The 21,205-nt window shown below is 39.3% G+C and overlaps 1 protein-coding gene across 1 annotated transcript in view; it reads right to left on the bottom strand.

Annotated features, from left to right (window-relative positions):
• EPHA6 (EPH receptor A6) overlaps positions 1–21,205 on the bottom strand; it is a 493,783-nt gene that overhangs the window by 54,424 nt on the left and 418,154 nt on the right. The window contains exons 13-14 of the mRNA XM_009323940.1: positions 13,004–13,065; positions 102–311 (exon numbers count right to left, since the gene is read on the bottom strand). Of these exons, the coding sequence (XP_009322215.1) occupies positions 102–311; positions 13,004–13,065 (272 nt within the window). The remainder of the gene's footprint in view (positions 1–101; positions 312–13,003; positions 13,066–21,205) is intronic.

Raw genomic sequence — 21,205 nt, 5'->3', positions numbered from 1 at the left:
AGCCAATTCAAACTACTATTCCTATGGCATAGACAAATCTGAAACTGGAATAAGAGAGGCACGAGGCAATCAACTGTTCAAATTAGATAAGACAAACTTACGCTTGTTGTATAAGCAGCTTCTGGATCGTCCTCTAACACTCGTGACAAACCAAAATCAGAGACTTTACACATGAGGTTACTGTTGACCAAGATATTACGGGCTGCCAGATCGCGGTGTACATAGCCCATGTCTGAGAGGTACTTCATGCCAGATGCAATCCCCCGCAGCATGCCAACCAGCTGGATGACTGTGAAGTGGCCATCATGCTTCTGCAAGTAAAGATGCAAGTTCAAAGAACACAGCTAGTTTTTGTAAATTTCATACTATTGATATTAACTACAGCTCATATTTAAAATACATTTGTAATGCATCCAGCCAACCTGCCCACTGCAAGCTTGTTTTTTCAAGCATTTAACTTGCTGAGCAGTGCAAGCTATCCCACCTCTCATTGTGCATTTATCCCCCCATTTTGTTCCACATTTTCACACTCTCCACAATCTTTCTACTGGCAGCATTTAATGTCTTTTACCCTCAGTTACCAAGAACACTTTCCCCAAACACTATTTTTTAATAGAAGAATGACAACACTGAAAAATCCTCTCTCTCCATCTCTTATTCCATGGTCTCAGGAAACAAAAAGCCCTCTTTTTATTGCCTCAGCCTTGATTGTCTGCACGAAGTACTGCTGTTACCTCACTTTTGGGTTTTTTTGGGGGGTTGGTTTGTTTAAAAAAAAAAAAAAACCACAAACCTGGAAAAAGTTTGGGGCTTTACCTCATGTCTGTTCTGCACCTAACACCATATGATCTCTAAACACTAGATTAAAAAGGAGATTTGGGCTGAAATTCAGGTATCGTGTAGCTTTTCTAAAGTCTTCCCGGCTGACTAAGCCCATTAAGCCCAGACCCATGAATGCAAGCTGCTTAACTCCTGCTGCAACTGCTGAAATCTATTGGAGTTGAACATGTAAATAAGAGTTATGTTGTTAACCACGCTTGTCCATCTGGTCAGTCTTGGTGAGCTTCAGTTTCCCATCCGCAAAGTTAAAGTTAATGCTTCTGCACCTCCTAAATCAGAAGACTCCTGAATTTTGTGGCAGTAGGGACCAAGTGAGTACCTGTACAGAAATCTCATTATAGGCTTTTTGCTTGGTTTAGGTCTGCCCTATCTACCATTTACAGCAGACTGCTTACAGTAGTATTTTTGTGACCTTGGCTGGCAGACATTTAGCTTCTCATGGATTATTCAGCAAGCCAGTCTTTTGTGTTAGCAGGAACAGCCAAACAAAAACAAACAACTCTTCGCTGCAAGCAAGTTAACTTTCCATTTTCTCTTTCAACACCTTCAGCATTGGGTACAGACAAGTAGCAGTGTCCTCCTGATCAGCATTCGGGACATTTCTATTGCTTAGCTCATGCATTTAAGCAAGATGATTTTTGTAGGGGAAAAGTTTACAGTAAGTTCAGTAAATTCATTAGATTCAGCAAAGCAATAGGCTGAACTGTATGGATTTGCTTAACTTTATCCCTGATCAAAGTATTTAAGCATTTCCATCAGGATTCAATGATTTGGGGCCTATATCTAGCTAGTCAGGATATAAACATTTAAAGAAATAAAGAACTAGTACTCAGATGTAATTAAGGCTACCAAAAAACCCACAAACAAGCAAACCACAAAACCCCAGAGAGGGAGAAGTTTGGTGTTACTTGCTTTTCATGTTATTAATCTCTCTTCTGAGATGAAGCAATACTAGATCAAGACCCACCTCACATATATTATACATGTACTTAAATAAAGAAATTATACATTCTTAAATGATAAGTCAATTAGTGTGCATAGCAGGCTGCTAAATTGAAAAAGTTGTTTACCTATAAAGAAGTTGGAGGAACTAGTTCCTAAAGTCACTATTATTCAGTTAAACTCTATTGGGTACAAACACAAAGAAAGACAAACTTAGCAAACAGAAAAGGCAGAGACAATGTGGATTCTGCAATTTGTAGAACTTGCAGAGTGTCTTGAGACTCTCTCAATTCCTTTCATAAAATTGGTTGGAAGAAAAGCCCAAGTGCAGCAGTATATGAAAACCTGCATTACGGGCAACATGCGCCAGTTACTAACTGGTACTACTATGTCAGGTTATAACAAAACAAGACAAAAACCAGAAAGAAAAGGGTAAAAGGAAGATATGCACGGTCACTACTGGTTAGGCTTCCAAGCTGCTATTCTAAGCCAACATATCAGAATGCAAAAATTCAGATACTAACACACCTGGTCATCTGGAACACCTCACAGCCTCATCATACTTATCAGCAACACTAGTATTTAAGGAGCGATGCTTCCATCAGTGGCCAAACACCACAGCCATCACACAGACTTCTCCAAACAAAGCATGTTTAATGACACTCCTTTGAAACCTGCTATCTGTGACTGATTCATAGCAACTTTCCCCTTGAATGCTCTCACTGTTCCTCTTCTGTCAGTGCTCTGGAGCCTTTTTGTCTCTAAATTCCCTATACAAAGGTGGAGGCAGATCTCTCCAAGCAATCATGTCACACCTATAAGCAACCCCCTTTGTTTTCTCCATCAAAGCCACCTGTAAGCGGTTAGTTCTGCAGATGACAGTCAGCTGAGGGTCAAGACACAAGTGTGATAACCAGACATTTTACTAAAGGCCATCCCCTGTGCCTATGACGTTCCCTATCGCGGGCCCCTACCGCAAGAATAAGGGGAACCTCTCAGAGTCCAAAACGTGCCAGTGACAGATATTTTAAATAAAAACTTTCCATCTAGCAATTAAGCAAAGAGAGAAAAAAGAGAATATTATTCAATACTTTAAGCCTCTTCCAATAAAGAAAGGACATGAACCCTATCCAATATTTTATGTAATGATGCCACACAGGATTTGGGGTTTTGCTTTTTATTTAATAATTCTAAATGTTCAGTTGACTCAAAATTTATTAAGCTGGTTGCAAACAGCTAATACTCTTCACACTTACCCTGTATGGATAACTTTTTTTAGCTAACTGTAGAATTAGGATTTGAAACAAAGCACCTATGACTTACTTTTGCAAAACAACCAACCAAGCCCCCCTCGCCCCCACAACAAAGCACCAAACAAAGCCAACCCCCCAAACTTCTAGATTTTACCTCCTCTTTATCATTGTTAACAGCCCAGAGTCATCTGCAACACCTCCCTTAACCTTTTGTCCCCTTGGATCACAAGCATTCCTTCCTTCCTTTTTTTAATTTGTGCTCTTTCAAATCTAGACCATGCTTGACTGATTTTTCATAAAACATAACCTTTTTCTGCTCTTTCCAAATCTCAGTATTTGCCTTACCAGTATAGCAGAAATGCCTGAGTTAAAAACAATCTCATGCTTTTGCCATTCTCTCCCTCCTTCTTTCAAATTTCTTTGGGCTTCTGCCTTGACACAAAAAGTTCAAGCTTCTTATCTCCACCTTTAAAGAAATGACAGACTTGCTAACATACCACTTGCAATTTTATTCTGTCCTCCTTCTCCCTCTGTGTATTTCTCTGAATCCTCTTCTGCATCTGTTCTCCTCTGTCCCTTCTCATGCTTGGTTTTATATTGTTTCATTGCCAGCCTTGCAGCTGGAACTACATTTTTCCTGTCAGCAAAACAGTCTTCTCTTTCTCAAGTCTCTCTGTAATCACTTCTGCATCAGTTTCCATGCCAGTTGTAGTCCCTTACAATCTATAAACTGTTATCTTCCAATATATCAAAATATTTGTCTGATTTAAGCTGATAAGGACAGAGACTATGGGCCATACTTAACCCTTGGAAAATTCAACTAAGTTGGTGAAATTATACCAGGTATGAATCTGGCCTCATATTTTCAACATTTGCAAATCCCCACGTACATCTGTGGGTCAAACCAATCCTTTGGCAACTTTCCATTATCTCATTTCATTTGCTTGCCATATAGGGACATAAAACACTCATCTGAATGATATGGTGGTTGTTATCCAGGGTTTTATTCTGATTCCCATGGCTTAGATTTGAAGTATGCTTTGACAGGATTCCCACTGGGGTGTTAATCAATACTGGCAGCAATTCAGACCCAGTGGACTTAAAACATTTATCCTATTATCCCATCAAATTTTAATCAGGCTTTAATGGCTTTGCTAAATAAACTTTCCTCATCAGCTGAGTATAGATGCAATATCTGAGTAGTTGCCATTGCATTTATGCAGCCCTGCAAATGCTACACCTTGCCTTTGAAAACCTTATGTACATGAAACATTCTCCTCCTGCTACAGACCTTTCAATAGCACTGAAGTATAATGGGCCAGTGAAGAGGGTCAGTTACTTTAGGGGAGGAAGGATGATATCCTAATTTTCTCTCGTTGCTTTTCACCCTCTAGTTTCCAGCTCCAGCATGCACCAGTTCAGTGCTTTTCTACAAGCCCATGGAATTTTTCTTCTTCAGAAGATTTTTTCAATTTTACTGTTTTGTTTCTGGACTTTTGTCTATTCTAAAATCCACTTCTTTATTTGCCCTATAGGTCGGAGCACTTTTATGCCTTTATATTCTGAGAAGCGTACAGGAATTGCTACAGGTCTAAATATTTTACTGCAGACTAGATCTTATTTTAGATGGAGAATAGCATTGAAAATGGTGTGTTTATTTAGACTTAGATCATATTCACCAGTGACAGTTCCTACTGGTCACTATAGGAGAGACGAAGCTTTTGCTATGCATTTGTTGTTACTATTCTACCATCCAAAGTAAATGGTAGAACTTTATCAGGATAAATCTTCCAAAATTCAAGTTGCAGCTTGGTATTTCCTGGAAGTATAACTCATGCTTCGTACTATCATGTGGATTGCACTCAAGTTTATATTACTGGTACTGAATAAGGTCAGCTGTCAATTTCTTCTTTAATCAACTGTTAACAGGGTTCCATACAATTAATAATACCTAATTTTATTATAGAATCATAGAATCATAGAATCATAGAATCATTAAGGTTGGAAGAGACCTCCAAGATCATCGAGTCCAACCGTCAACCCAACACCACCATGCCTACTAAACCATGTCCCTAAGCGCCTCATCTACCCGTCTTTTAAATACCTCCAGGGATGGGGACTCAACCACTTCCCTGGGCAGCCTGTTCCAATGTTTAACTACTCTTTCAGTAAAGAAATTTTTCCTCACATCCAATCTAAACCTGCCCTGGCGCAACGTGAGGCCATTAAATGTAATACATAAAAACCTGAAATTACTTTAGTTCATTTTAAATGCTACTGAGTGATCCTACACAAGAATCTAAGTGCCTCTTCAACCATTTAAAATATGGGAAATCTTTTTATTATTAAAAATATGTTGCAAGATGGAGCTCTTCCAAAGCTTATTTGAAGATGCGATAGCCACCCTCAAATCTGGACAGAACAGCAGTAGGCTTGCAACCCGTGACCCTGTTTTCCTTACTCAGCTACAGCAACAAGAAAGGGATGTCCTGGAATAACCAGGTGTCCCTACCCACTTTGGTGCACTGGAATATAGCTGTCACAGAATCACAGAGCTGGAAGGGACTTTGGGGGGGATCAGATCACCTCCTTACCCTGTGTCATTCCTGACATGCTTTTCTAACCTGCACTTACAGACCATTAGGGCCAATATTGCTTATCCTGCCCACTCTATACAACATCTTAAATGAGATGTCAACTTAAATAAGATGCCTCCCTTGAACATGGCACTTTGACTGGCACAGATTTCAATTCCTCTTTGCAACTGCTTTTTATGCCTATGAAGACTAAATATCTCTCTTGCCCTTTTCTTTGGGCAAGACTGAACAGAGGTTCAGTCCACCGGTCTTATTTGCTTGGCAACTATTCTTTTTGATTTTGTTGTGGACTCTGCCCACCTACTCCATACAGTTCCCGAAGCATTAAGGTCCAAACAAGACACAGTGCTCTGAGGCCTCAGCAATATGAAGCAGAGAGGAAAAATTACTTCACAGACCTTGCTGGGGATGCTCCTGTGTCTAGATTCCATTGTGGTATTTTTCATTTTCACAGCAACGTGACGCCCCATTTCTTCCAGCAGACTTCTTTCTGAACAGTTATTCTCTGTCCTCTACTCTATAGCTGTTTATTCTAGCCTCACTGGAGTATCGTGCCCTTGTTCTTACTTATTTCTAATTAGTTTTTAAAACTAATTAGTTACTAAATTATTTCTTAAATTTGTCATGTTGATTTTAAATTCTAGCTCTGTCCTGCTGTCTGCCTGTGTTCCTACTCGGCTTTGCATTGCTTACAAATTTCGTAAGTTTAGTCACAGTCTCAGGATCCAGAAGGTTAATGAAAATCTGGGGAAACACAGACTGCAGAACAACCCTACTTCATATACCTTTCCATCCAAAGTCTGTTCTCTCCATACAGTATGTAGCCAGTACGGTGTTCACCAACAGAAATTTCATGAAGACCATATTTCTCTAGCTGCTTATAACGATCTCATGTGAGAGAGTTTTAAAGTCTTACTAAATTCAAGATTTATTATATCAGCTGCTTCTCCCATACCCACAAAGCCTGCACCCTGTTACAAAAGGAAACCAGACTGTTTGACATAATTTGTTCTTGACAAATCCATGTTGGCTCATACTTATCTCACTGTTATCTTTAAGGTGCTTATAAATACTTTTTTGATAATTTTTTCCAGAAATGTTACAGCAGTTGACATTAAGCTGACTGGCCTGTAATTTCTTGGCTTCTCTTTTCCCTTCTTTTTAAAGACATGGATGACATTGGCTCTATTCTGATCTCCTGGTTTCTTACGTATTCTCCACAAGTTTGCAAAGATAAAGAGCACACTGAAAGCATCCACATTACCTATCAAATTCTTTTTGGCTTCAAATACAAGACAGTTTGTAATAAATTTCCTCTTGCTCAGTAGGAAGAATATCTACAGTGATTAAAAATACTCAGCATTTCTAAATGAACTTCTCACAGCAGTATCAGAAATACTGTTTTCTACCTCTTTTTAGCAGGGTAACACATTGCTTGAGAACAAATGTTGGCTCTGTAGCATCAGCGGCAGCTTCTCAGTGTAATCTTAGATCACATAAATACATGCTGCTTACAATTTCGCTATTAAGGTATCGTACTCATTCAAACTCAGTTTCTAATTGCTCAATTTGTTTTTTTGGTTCAGAAAGAAATATTGGTGTCAGCAGTCTCCAGTGGAGGTTTTCTTCTTTACAGAGTAATTTTTGAAAGCAAAATGCCACCTTTATCCTACCAGGAGAGGAATGTGCCTCCAATAAATAAAAGTGCACATGAATGCTGCATGTGAAAGCAAATGAAAGAGTATTACTTATGAGCTCTAATATTGTTGCCTCTCTGGATGCATAACGAGAACCATTAAACTTAGGAAAGGCCATCTGGCCCCTTTTCCCCAAAGCTGACTCCATCTAGTGAGGCCATATTAGATGGATATACAACATACACTTTACAACATCGTTTTGTAGAACTTTCTACAAGTCTTCATTTTTCTCTTTTCTCCCTTTCCCCCAAACTCACTAAATGTAGGTATCTGCCGCAGCATCTAAACTCTAGTTGAAAAAATGGTAAGCCTGATAGCAAAGCTACTCTGAGAATAACTTCATAACGATTACTGCGTCAAAGAGCAATATATCATAATATTTTCTCCTTCTAGTAACATTTTTTTTCCCACACATTTTTCCACTTATCTTAGCCTCTCCTAGACATGCCTCAAGGGATTAAAATTTGGTGATGAATTCCAGGGTTTCATTTGGTGTACAGTCTGCTGCAGTTGGTGCTCTAAGGCATATTTTTTATAGAATCCTTAGAAAATACTTTCTTTGGAAGAACAAAATATATTTTACAGCATTTTTACCTACTATGCATGCCTCTAAATAAATTTAACTTTTTTTTACAATTATTTTAAATTTCCGAAGTGAAAGGAGATATATCAGTCACAAATTTTTAGGTAGGAAGAGGAGTATTACTATTGCAAATAGTAACAATGAAGAAAGCAAGATGACCCTGTGATTACCGTCGGTAGGTGAATCCCTTCCTTCTACACCTCAGAGTCTCACAAAACTGGGCAAGACTGGAGCATCTTTCAAACCTAAACATCTATCTCTTCAGGGTACAGTTAAGGGAAAATGCTGCAACCCCTGAGGAGCTCTCTTTCCCACATTGATCCCTGGAGAGTGCACATTCCCTTCCTAATAAAGAAGGGTGAGCAAATACAGTGCAGTGGATACAGCTGATTGATAGATTATTTTAGTATCAGGCCTGCTACAGAACCTGCCGCAATACCATGAGTGCTCATCTGATTAATATTGCTGTGTCCCTGGTTCTTGCCTCGCTGCGCCGACTATCGGTTAGCACACCTTGGACACCGAGCAGGAACAAAACAAACACTGACAGTAGTCTGGTAGCCTGCTGCTGCAGAAGAATACTGAAAGAAGTTAAAGTACTCTGGTGACAGTTTTTTGGTTCATTTCACATGATTCTAGGTAGCCAACCACAAACAAACATCCCCAAAAGTCAACTTCTAACTGTGTTCCTTTTCTGTGGCTTAAATCCATGCCCATACTGAACGATGCACGAGGAGGGTGAGCGCAGATCACAGCCAGCAGATGCTCTCCAGGTAGCATTCTGTGCAACTGGACCCAAGAAGCAGTAGCCCCCCAAACACACAAGCCACCTAGCCTCCTAATCACCCTGTTCCTGTCTATGTGATGCTAAATCCAATTACTTTAGCCAAGAATGACCCTTTAGATGGAGCTGTGAAAACAGTAGATGAGATTTAACTCTAAATAGCTCCATAAGTCTTTGAGGCATCTACTTAAGAGAGTGGGCTGAGCCAGGGAGGGTGAAAGGACCAACCTCGGGCAAAGGACTTTTATAGGAATTATTGCAATCATCTGACAGGCAAGACTGAGGGAAATATTGTGGTGTCCAGCACAAACAGCTAGGGAGTGAAACTGGGATTCGGACCTGGGTTGTATTACTGTATCACCCTCCAAACTGCTGCATGGGCTTGGGTGCAATGTGGCACTCATCTCCGTTTTCCCTCAGCAAAATGGGATTGCACTTATGTCATGTATGAAGACTGCAAGATCACCAAGCAGTGATTCAATACCCATGTGGTTTACTTAGTCATGGCCATGCTCAGAGAACAGGCATCTCAAACCCACAGCAGTGGCAAACTGCTTGTTAAAAAGGTTTTGGGGTTCTAGGCTTTTTTTTTTCTATTATATGTCTCTCTTGGTTGTCTTTCTTGTTGTATCTTCCGTACTCTGTATCAACAAGCCTGAGCAAACATATACTGACTGCAACTATCCTAATTACTGATACATCTTTCTATCGATACAGATAGCTGCCCTTTCAACTCTTCGTGTGTTTATTATTTTCCTCATATGTTTGCAGAATATGTGACTGCTAAGATCTCCATTACACAGGCAGGTGACTGGAACGTAAAGACAATGTGTCCCATCCAAAGTCTGTGTGTGAAGTTGGTAATAGGAAATTGTACCTGGATCTCCTCAGTTCCCAAGCTGAAGTATTAGCCACTTTCTTCCCAAGCACAGATTAGTCCTATCTGGCAGCTGCTGGAGCAATGCTGAAAGAAGAGCCTCTAGCCCCTGAGGAAATACTAAGCTGGAAGCTCACATCCTTTTTCAGAGAAATCTCTCCAAGTGTTACCAGAAGTGAAGTCACGTGTACCTTATTTCTGGTCAAATGAGCATTTCCTTGACAGCAAATTTCAGGTATACTTTTGTGGGACGATTAGCTTACACGCATCAATCTTCTATGAGAAAAAAAGATAACTGATTTCATCTTATTGAAATGAGATTTATATAATTGCAAAAATAATGCAGGATTTCTGAGAAAAATCTAGTGTCAAGTGTCTCCAGCAATTTAGGATGTCTGGTGGTACACAACTGCTGTAATTAATTACCATAATCTTACAGAATTGGTTCTAATTAGCTGAGCTTTTCCACTAAGAATATATCTGAAGCATCTTCGTATTGCAAGTGCGTGCCAAATTTTTTTCCCAAAAGCTCAAAGTTAGCAGCCAGCATACAGGATATTTTGTAGGGTGGGGAAGACAATCTAGCTGAGCTTGCTGTTCAATTCATACAAATAGCAGAAAGTGAGGCACTGGTTTGGGGACTTGGCCACATAACTGCAACCAAAATAGAGCACTAAGAAAGATGAAGGATGAGTGTAAGCTGCTGGCCTGGAATTCAGGGGAATTGATTTCATTTCTACTCTCTGCTATGCACTTTGTGCACGATACTGTGCAGATCACTTAACATCCCGGTGCTTTATTTTCCTACCTGTAAAGTAAGGAAGTAAAGGCTATTAAGATTTTTGGGTGTAGGGGTCAAGGGGAGTTTTACTTGGAGTTTATGATTCCTCGCACAACTTGTACTGGCATGAAAGCTAACATCACACCAAGGCCGTGAGGAGGCTGATGGCAAATGTCTTCTATGAGGAGTCTTCTGGAATGCCCTCACATGGTTCATCACAGAGTTTCACTCTGAAATTGTAAGATTGACCCATTTTTGCAGGCTTTTGGAGAAGGACAGGTTGGAGGGATGTGATGGTTAATTTTTGCAGGTTGCGGTGTGGGGGGAAATATTTTTTATGGTGAGAAATGGATTTCCCCCCCCCTCCTGGTAAAAACACTTTGCACTGTAACAAGTGATTCTTTTAAATAGTAAGAAAGATAGACTATTTTATAAGCCCTTGCAAATCTCACCACATAAGAATTGTTATATTCACTGCACACCTTTCATTAGGATTGCTAAAGATAAACCCTCTCTGCTTCTTTGTATCTTCACAAAAGCTTTTAAAAGTGTAGACTTCTATCTGCAGGAAACAATATTATTAATGAAGCAGCTGGATTTCTTTTTAAATAGGTTACTTTGCAGCCATTCGCTCTGCTAATTATTAACAGAAATGCTGATGATTTATCTGCAGTGCTTTGGAATGCTGAATATTAGTCCTTTTAAAAAGCATTTTAGAAGAATAAACCATTTCTGAAGTGTGAATTGAAACTGTAAAATAATATACATGGAAACCAGCTGCAGAAATGATTAGCTCACATTTCCTGCCAGCAGTTTTGCCTACAAATATATCTGATGCAATGTGAGAAGTATTGCTTCACAATAACATCATAATTTTGCTGATGTCAGTTTCTGTTAAAGTATCCTACTAGGTAGTAACCATTCTGATAAATAAATGCATGTGAAGAATAATTGGAATACAGATATCATACTAGAGCAATTCAGAGAAAGGTAATTCTCTCTCATGAATTATTTCAGTATTTGGTTTTATTCTCTTCTGTGAAATTCTGCACACACACACGCACACACACGCACAGAGCAGAGTTTCAGGCCCAGGCAAGTCTTCCCGGGGCACTGCTGAAAAATTACAGACCAGGGAAGCCCCAGGTACTCAAATGAACAGCAGTCTGTCTGCTGCAGATGGATAGAGAGATGAACCAGAAACGCAAGGGGGGTGATTTTTAAAACCTACCCAGTTTCTAAGAAGAACTTGATGATATCAAACTCTCTCCAGAAAAATAACTTGATTTTGAGAGATAGCAAATTCTCACCAGAAACTGTGGTGCTGGTGTGTTTCTGACAACATAGCAGATGTCTGTCATGTGTCTTGACAAAGGAAAATAAAAAATTATTTGGGAGAGTTGATGAAGAGGACAGCAGGAAATGCTAGAGAAAAAATACAATGGAATAATCAAAAGTAAAAGGAAGGGAGAAACAATGTCTAGAAATATCTAAGATAATGGCTCTGATGGGTTCTCAGGGTAGTATCCTCTGTTCCTGGTGTTCTTCTCCTCTTGTGGCTACCTCTTTTCTCGACCTGCTGTCAAACAAGTACTCTCTGTATGACTTCCTCTCCCTCTCACTGATTTATTCTTCTTTCTAAAGTGTTGGCTGTTCTTTCCCTCCTGCTTATTCACTCTTTTCTCTTAGCAGTTCCTTCTTCCTGCCATCACAGCATCCTTGATCACCATCATCTAGATTTTCCTGCAAATATTTTCACAGCTCCTTGTTGAACACCTCTCCTTTGCACTTGGGATACCCTTTCAAACAAGTTCACAAAACCATAGTCCCCTGATCCCCCGCCCTGACCTTGCCTACAACCCCAGCTTTACCATTCTGCAAGATGGCAATGGCAAGGCATTGCAAGGGCTAGTACGGATTGACATTTACTTTTTGAGACAGATTTGAAATACTTGACAATCAAATTATTCACACAGGGTCTTATGTCAGTGGGCCTCCAGAGCATTTCCAGGGGTTCTGTTAACAAAGAAACCATTTTAGGATAAGTTTAGCTTAGGGGGTCACCTTTTCCTTCTACTTTTCTAAGAAAAATTAAAACCAATCATGCCAACATATTATTCATGCTTTCTGTAGCCCTTCTTTAATATTTATTAGTGACCTTTGGGGGTTAATTAATGCCAGGATATTTCACCCATGAACTGTTTTCTAATTCAATTTGTTAAATGCAAGTAACCATAAATAATTATAAATCAATTACTGAGTCTATTCTACAGTTCACCAATGAAAAAAAATCATAACAAAGTATTTTTGAAGGTGATTGAGAAAAATGAACCACTTCCATAAGGCTAGGCATGTGTGCTTCAATTTATCTTTTCCTTCACAAAAACGCTATTTGAAATACATTTTGCTAAATATGGGAACTACTTTTGTAGAAGAAATCAATTATATTCTTAAGTTGATATCTCCTTTTTTTCCAGCTATGCTCTAATGTATCACTGTACCTTAGAAATGTGCCCTGGGGAAAGTGCTTCTATTCTTCACTAAAAATCGATGAATAACATTATGTAGAAATTAATTTATGATAAACAATTTAAAATCTTAACCTAGAATGGCGTCTTATTCAAATGTCATCAGAAAATGGCACCTCACCCGCAGAAAGGAGTCAAGGGATCCATTCTCCATGTATTCAACTACAATCATTACTGGTCTGCCTGCAAAACAGCAAAGAAACACATTAGGAATATAGACATATTACGGGGCTTTTATAATTCCAACTGTTATGCACAGATTATTCACAGTAGTTAAATATGTTACCCATTTTCAAAATGCTCATTTATATCGCAAACACAATTCCCTGTGTTACTCTCCAAGATTTTTTTTTTTTTGTGGTACTGGATTAGCTGAATGTGCATCATTCGCTCTGGTGTATTCTCCCCTTAAAAAGGATCAAAAAAGAGCCTGCTATTTCCAAATAGCAACACTTGCTGTGTAACATTTTGGAATATGTTTGAGGTAAGGCAAAAAAAAAATATTCATAAGCCATGTCCAAGAAATTACAAACTCAGTGCCATTATTTTCCTCTCAAAGAAAAATATCTCAGTGATTTAGTGGCATACAGATAGACAGATAGAAGGGGATGTCACCAAAAAAGCTCTCCTAGGCTGGGTGTGTGTATTGGGTGTGTATAATCCAGAAAAACTCTGAATTCTTATGTTTGTACATACGTAACATATACACAATGTTATCGAAATCAAAGTTTTGCTCAGCTAGCACAGTTTTCCTGTATGGTTCCAGGGTGAGATCATATCCAAGTTGGAGTAGAATAACACGTTACATTTAGTTCTTAAAAGAACATCCAGATCTGAAGATAAACTTTTAAACTGGCTACTTAACTAAATACCGTTTCACTGCTTATACCCAGAAATAACTTACCACTCTAGAAGTGCTTGACAGGAGAGGCCTAATTAGCATGCTAATCAGGCTACACAGCAAGAAGTTTTTCAGAATTGTTAATATTACAAAGGAGACATGCTAATATATGCAAAGCTAATGTAATGAATAAGTATGTGAGTAAGATTGGGAAGGAGGTAAAAAGTCCTAACACGGCAAACTTTTCTTTCCCTGAGAATGCCTGTCTTTTTCGGGGTTTGTGTGAAACTGGGGTGTGCCAAGTGGTGACACGAGTAGTCCGCCCATTTCACTTTCTCAGTACAACACTAGCTGTTCCGACGTTTTTCAAATCCAAAGGAAGCCTCTTTCATGACTTTTTTTTCTCTGCCTCTCAAATTATTTTTGTGTTTTATTTTGACGAGGGGATGAGAAATAAACACAGTGTTGAGGGCAAGAAAGCGTAGAAGGGCATTACGATCATTCCAGCACAATTGCCCATTTCTGTACATGCTAACTTTCTGTTCAGTTCGGTTAACAGTGGAAGTGTTTATTAAACTGTCCACAATATACAATAAGCCACAGCCAGGTATTTCTCCTGAGCTGTTACAGCTAACCTTGAATTTAAAAAAGTGAATGAGCCGTTTCTCTGTTCCTTCCCAGCCTGTCGATTTGGAGTTCCAGGTACCCTGGTGATGCTCGTTCACACAGTTCAGTCTAGTCTTTCTGGAGTTCCTCACAATATTCTCTCATTTCTTCTAATAAAATTTGGAGTTCTTTCTGCATTCACCCTCATATTTAGGTCCTCAATGAACAAAACAGTGCTTCATAATGTTGGCACAGTAGTACATTTTTTTCTGTGTGAAAATTCTCAGGTGCCTTAACAGTCTTTTTGGATAGCCTTTCTGAAGTGTGAAGAATTACCAGCTTCTTTTTTTTTAATTGATTGTTTGGTCTCAGCTGCAGATGTGCATCTGCCACCAAATCAATTTATATTCATCTGCATCCATTGGTTATACCCTGGTTTTGCATTATAAGCTTAAACGATACATCACTTCTAAGCTCTTGGAGATCACAGCATTTTAAAAATTAGTATTTTCTTTACTTCAGCTTGCTAATGGTGACTAGTTGTATAGCCTAGTCTCTTTAGTTTCTAGCACATAATGACTTAGATTCCCTTACCTTTACCATTTGTTTACTGTCAAGGGGTTGATATCTCCATGTGAAAGGAATATTCTATTATCTAGAGAAGTAAACAAGCGGCAGCCTGATGCTAGAGGATCTTACTATATGCAGAACTCTCAAGCAAGTAGTGATTTCTAAATTGTTGCAGACAACGGCATCTTGTTGTTTACATCCCTAAATAGGGATGTAAAGCTGACTTTCAGATGGTATATTTGGTCAGGCATAAGTTACCCAGAAATTTCTCTTTTTGGGTAAATCAACAATTAAAACACCTTTATGGAAGATTTGCATTTGAAGGGAATGACAAATGGAGCTACTGAGCTTCAAAACAGCGCCCCTAGTTTCCTGTTAGTAATCCTTTGGTGCCCTATGCTTTCTGGAAGCTATTTTGTAAGGTTTTCTGGAGGCTCATAGGCTCTCATTACATCTTTTATGCTCCTTGGATTCATATCCTTCAACACAAATTATTTTCACACTTATTTTGTAAAAGCAACTTTTAATTCTTCTATGTTCTCTCACAAAATATTCTCCCCTCCAAAAAACCCCCAACAAACTGTACTTCATTTTGCTCAGACCAACAGTATGAACTTCTAGGCTAAAGTAACTATGAAATGTATCTATATGCATTTATTTGTGGATTTAAAAAGGAGATTTCAGTATTTTTCACTGGATAATGTTTATGAGTTTTTAACCTGCTCGATGTGTTCCTTTAATCACTGGAAATGATATGCCAGCTCTTCCACATGATAGCACAGGAATGGCATGATCTGGTAAATACACCAAAATAAGTAGCATTTGTATTCAAACAGGTCGCTGTATATTGGAAGATCAGCATATCATTAAGTATTCAGGAATTGTGGTGAACAATAAATTTAGTCACTTAGGCTGATAGCTTCCCACAGACTCAGTCTGTATCTCTCTCCATCCTACCTAAATCTCAAATGAACTCGATGCAAGATTGTGTCAAGGCACCACAAAAATGAACCCAGCTCCACCGCTTGATTATCTTAAGCAAAAATCTTAAGTCTGGATCCTAACACTAACTTCTCAAATAATCTTCTTTTAGAGTGCCAGCACTTGATAAAAGCCATCCTATTTTGGCTGCAAGTTTAACGTATCACTGAAGATATTTATGCATTCCAAGCTGGATTGTGACAGGCAATACAGTGAAACTTTTAGTCAGCATAGTATTTGTCTTTGGAGTACCCGTATATCAAAAATGTCTCAGCTATTGTTTCGGTTGCTTGAAGATACAGTAAAAAACTCTGCCACACAACAGATTCCAGTGGGTACATTTATCATCAAAGCGGTAACACACAGGTTCTATCCCCAGCAAACAATTATTTTCCAGTAATTTCATAGGTTTACAAATTTCATACAAGGATCTCTAAACATTTTACAAATGTAAGTACATCAAGTGTCAGGAAACGTAAGGTAGGACACATCTTGATTTCAAAGGTGTGGTAGGAAAAACAGGTTCAGAAAATCAAGTGGCCCTCTCCATCCAGTCAGTACAGTATATGCAAACAGGCTGTGTTTGGTTACCAATACACAATGTTGTATTTTCTTCCCTAGCTCAGTACCCTGTAGAGGCACTTAAGTGATTCCACCGTGTGTTCGTGTTGCATGAACAGACTCTCCAGTTCACAAATGGTTGAAGGAATGGGACTAGCAGTCGGCTCTGGAGAAGCTGGCTGAGACACGAGGATGAGCAGCTGACTCTGGCACATCCAACGAGAGAATCCAGCATGGGGCATCCCAGTCCAGAGACCGAGTCACCGGTCCCAAGGGCAGGCAGTGGGAGAGACTGGACTGTCCCCTGTGAAAAACACAGATCCTGATGTGTGTAGCTGTTGCACTCCATCAGTTCTAGATCTGGGAAGCAAACTCTGAAAGCACAGCTCTACTTCCGATACCCTACATGTAACAGAGCGCAATCTGGGATGTCTAACCTCCAAAGGGTCAGAGGGTGGCAGCCAACCCAGGGCTTCTATAGAACAAAGTTCTTGGTAAGACAAAAGGCTATGGATGACATTAGTTGATGTTAGTTTCCTTTTTAGCTGCAAAGAGCAGATGTTATCCTTTATACTGTGGTACAATTTGAGTCCAGAAAAGATTAAGGTCTGTGCTGAACCCTGTACAAACACAGAATACTGCTTTTGCTTTAAAGAGGACTACAAAATTGACTTTGAAAAATAATACTGGGAGATTTTTAAACTAGCGTAATGTTTGCCTCTAGACAAAAAAAAAAAAAAAGAAAAAAGAAAAAAGACTATTACTTAGATTATGAAAATCCATGTTGCTCTCATGGTGCTAAGAAAGATGAATTCTTCATTCTCAAAACAAGGACAGGAATGAAAAAAGGAGCAGGGGCAGAGAAGTCTCGAAGAGAGAGAAGCAGTCTTTGTTTATTTTATCATGTGGTAGGCTAAATGCAATTCTGGAAGGCATTGAATTATTTTCCTATATTTATGATTGCTTACACATATGAAACATGGACATCTTCACTTGAAGAAACAAGTTTAAGGATAAACAGCAGTGGGCGGTGATACAGGTGGGAGTCAGGAAAGCGCTCAGGGCTCAGGACAGCACAGGCTGCAGCACAGAGAGAGCCCTGCCAGCGCTGTCTGAGCCTGCTACATGAGCACCTGTGAAAGCTGACACGTAGCCCCAGGGAACTGTACAGGCAAGAGAGCATGCACCAAAAGGCACTCCTGCGACCGATGGCGAGTCCCCTCTGCAGCATGGGTGTACCTCACCACATAGCTGGACACCCAAACTCTAGTTTAAAGACTTGACCAATTGCGATGAGTGTTTTCACACGGGTACAGGCATAGGCACTAGACAAGTATCTGAAGAAGAACCAGGTTAATTTTACAGTCAAGATCCACATAAGTGAAGGCATGGAAAAAGGACACTGAAAAAGGTGTCAGCTTCAGCTGAGGACTTGGAATAAAAGACAGAGGTCAAGAGCATCTAGGAGCTAAAAACTGCAGACACTGCTGGACGAAAGCACACAACTTCATGTTTGAATTGGGGGTGGACAAAATATGAAAAGGTTTGAAGATGGGTTCAATGATCAGATCAGCCAAACAAATCATTCTTGCAGCAGCTTTAGATACCCAGCAGTGCTGGAGTAGGGACTACAGCAAGAAAATAGACTTTTAAAGTAGAAGAATTATATAAATAGCGTTCTGAGGCGATAGGTTTTAAACCCAAATATGGATTTTACACACTACGTATATCACATTTAGCATTTGCAAATGTCTAACAAATTTATCATTTTACTACATACTTAACAATATAGAATTGTATTTATACATGACATATATTGACACCAGAGCCACATTCACTGTTTTCATAATTCCTGTGAACCTATAAATATTCCCACCCCATTCTTCCCCGCCACCAGACACGTGTCTGGGATATTGGCTAAAGCAGCTTCCCCTCCTTGCACAATGCACATGAAGTAACTCTGGCTCTGGCAGATCCATTTCAGACACCCAGCACCTCAGAAAGCCAGATCAAACATGCAAGAGCAGTATCAGTGCTTTGCACAATCCAGGGAAAGGACATGAATTTCATTACTCAGAACTTAGATGAACCTGTAGAAGGTGCGGGGATTATTCATTGTTTTGATGCGAATACTACCTTGTGACAAGTGGCTGACTGGTTTTGACAAGGTGGGATGTTTTTCCCTGAGGAAGCTTTTTCCCACCCAGCTGTACTGTAATGCCATTCAAATAAAACCAGCATAACTGACAAACATTCTGTATTGATGTAATGCCACCTCAGAATATGTTACAATTTTGTATTTTCTATTGATCAATCTGCTCAACATTTTCTTTAATAAGCAGAAATGCAAAAAAGAAAAAAAGCCGTACATTGCAGAATAACGTAAAATTCCAATTATACTTAAAACTCACAACGCATATATTTTTAGTTCTCTTTCCAATTTTTTTTTCCACAATACAAGATTTTGATAGCCTGTAATTTAATTGAGTGGTAGAGTGATGAATAAGGAGGAGAATTTGAAGTGTCATATCAATGACAAAATATTCAGCTTGTTGTCTCCTGTTGTCATTTTAAATAATGCAGCAAAGCCCACTTTAATGAATTTTTTATGTAAGATTAATCCTCCAAAAAGAATACAGCTAGTACATGCTCATTTCTACAGTCTTTCCTTATAATGAAATCTTCAATACCCATCATGGGAATAGATCTGTTAACATAAACAGAGGGTATTTTTTCTTCCACTTAAAACAGCAAAGGCTTTGAATCTGCTCCCTAGTTCATATAAGAAAATACAGTTTCATCACTTCTTTAGGTCAGAGTTCGTGTGCCCAGGTAGCCTCTCAGAAGTCAGCTCCGTGTCAGGCATTTTTTCACTCCAAAGCCATGTTCTGCTGTTGGTTCCCCACTAACTTACCTCCTGCTAAAGCTAAGGAGGTAAGACTAACAGAGCAAAATGTTCAGGCACTCCCTCAGGTAGTGCTGGGCTTTTCAGCACTCCAATAGCGTGCAAAGCACCCACAGTAAAACTCAGTGCCCCTCACTGAAACGCCCAAGGCTTGGAAGGCATTCCTAGATCTCACACTAGGTCTGTTCCTTACATATTGCTTCAAATAGGAGAACCGCTTGCTGTGGCACTGCAGCTTCTTCACTCCTGCTCCTAATAATGATGCAGGTGTATGCAACAGAGAACTAATTTCAGCAAATAATGAAAAAAAAATGTGTTTTTCCATAACACAAAACCAATGGAGGAAAAAAGAAAGAAAGAAAACTAATGATTATGCAAAAAGCAATTGAAAAAAATTCTGCTGGGTTTTGCGTTGTTAGCCTAAATCAATACACATGAAGCCAATGGGAATTTTGCTGCAAGCCATCCCACTTGCAGTACTGACTTACATTACAGAAGGTCTCAGACCAAGACCTGTGTTCCAAGAAGCCTCCAAAAAAAGACGTTGCAGTTCCAACTCCCTTCTTGAGACTTCAGAAGCCAGAGTTTGCAAACAGGAGAGCACTAACATATATACATCCTGCTGTTACAGAAGATCACATAGATATATCCTACTTACCTTGCTGTTAGTGCTCTATTTTCCTGTGTCTATGTAACACTTTTCATTAGTTAAGTTAGTTTAGTCAAGGGAAGATAGCTTTGCAAAATCAATTGATAAAAATACAAAGTACATGAATGAGCGTAAGTTACTGTTCATTATTTAGCAAACTAGGGCCATATAGCTGTCAGTACTAGCTGAAGATTTACACAATCTGAAAATATTGTTCTCTGAGCTGTTTGTCTGTAATTTTATACTGAATACTTTTACACTCACTATCTGGTAACGCACTGGCAAGAATTTATGCCTGTTGGTATGATTTGGAAGCCAGGAAAAGTCTGTATGTATACTTCTAAAAAACCTTCTCAAATCCTCTAGCCTACCCCTCCTGCAACAACAAGCATTGTGAACAGTTCTCCTGTTTTTCATATGACAAAGGGAGAACGTGCTTTGGACAACAGAAGTTTTAGCAGTCTCTAGCATGCTGCTTCTGCAACCCCTAATCCCCAACCCCTGCAACCCCTAATTCACATCAATCCTCCAATATGCCTACAAAAGATTTTCTGGAAGGTTTTGAGGGAAGAAAAGTGGAACTTTAATGGTTTTAGACTAAAGGGGGGGTAGATATAGGCTAGATATAAGGAAGAAATTTTTTACACTGAGGGTGGTGAAACACTGGAAGAGGTTGTCCAGAGAGGTGGTGGATGCCCCATCCCTGGAAACATTCAAGGTCACGTTGCACGGGGCTCTGAGCAACCTGACATCTAGTGGAAGATGTTCCTGCCCACGGCAGGGGGGTGCACTAGATGACCTTCAGAGGTCCCTTCCAACTCAAACTATTCTATAATTCTATGATTCTATGAACTGTAACGAGAAAGCAGTTGCACCTTTTCCATTATTTGTTTTCTTATCCGTCTCTTTCCATAAGAGAAGCAAATGGAGTGCAGCAGAGGGTAAAAGCAGAACAAGTAGTTGTTTGTCACTAGTTGGAGGTTGGGTAGGTGAGGGAGAAATAGTGGCTAAAATTATACCGTAGAAATACAATAACTGGCCCAAATTTTGATATTTTCTGCATTTATACTTTCCAGACATATATCTTCTAAAAAAAATCGCATTTCTTCAAGTTTTCATGTGTTGGGTTGGTTATCTGTATTGTCTCTTTCTACATATTTATTAGCATTACAAATACTATATGGATGAAAAAAGTTCTGTTTTATTCCTG

This window comes from Pygoscelis adeliae, unplaced genomic scaffold (genome assembly GCF_000699105.1).
Source record: "Pygoscelis adeliae isolate BGI_AS28 unplaced genomic scaffold, ASM69910v1 Scaffold124, whole genome shotgun sequence".
In the NCBI taxonomy this organism is placed as follows: domain Eukaryota; kingdom Metazoa; phylum Chordata; class Aves; order Sphenisciformes; family Spheniscidae; genus Pygoscelis; species Pygoscelis adeliae.
This window is presented reverse-complemented; position numbering and strand designations above follow the sequence as displayed.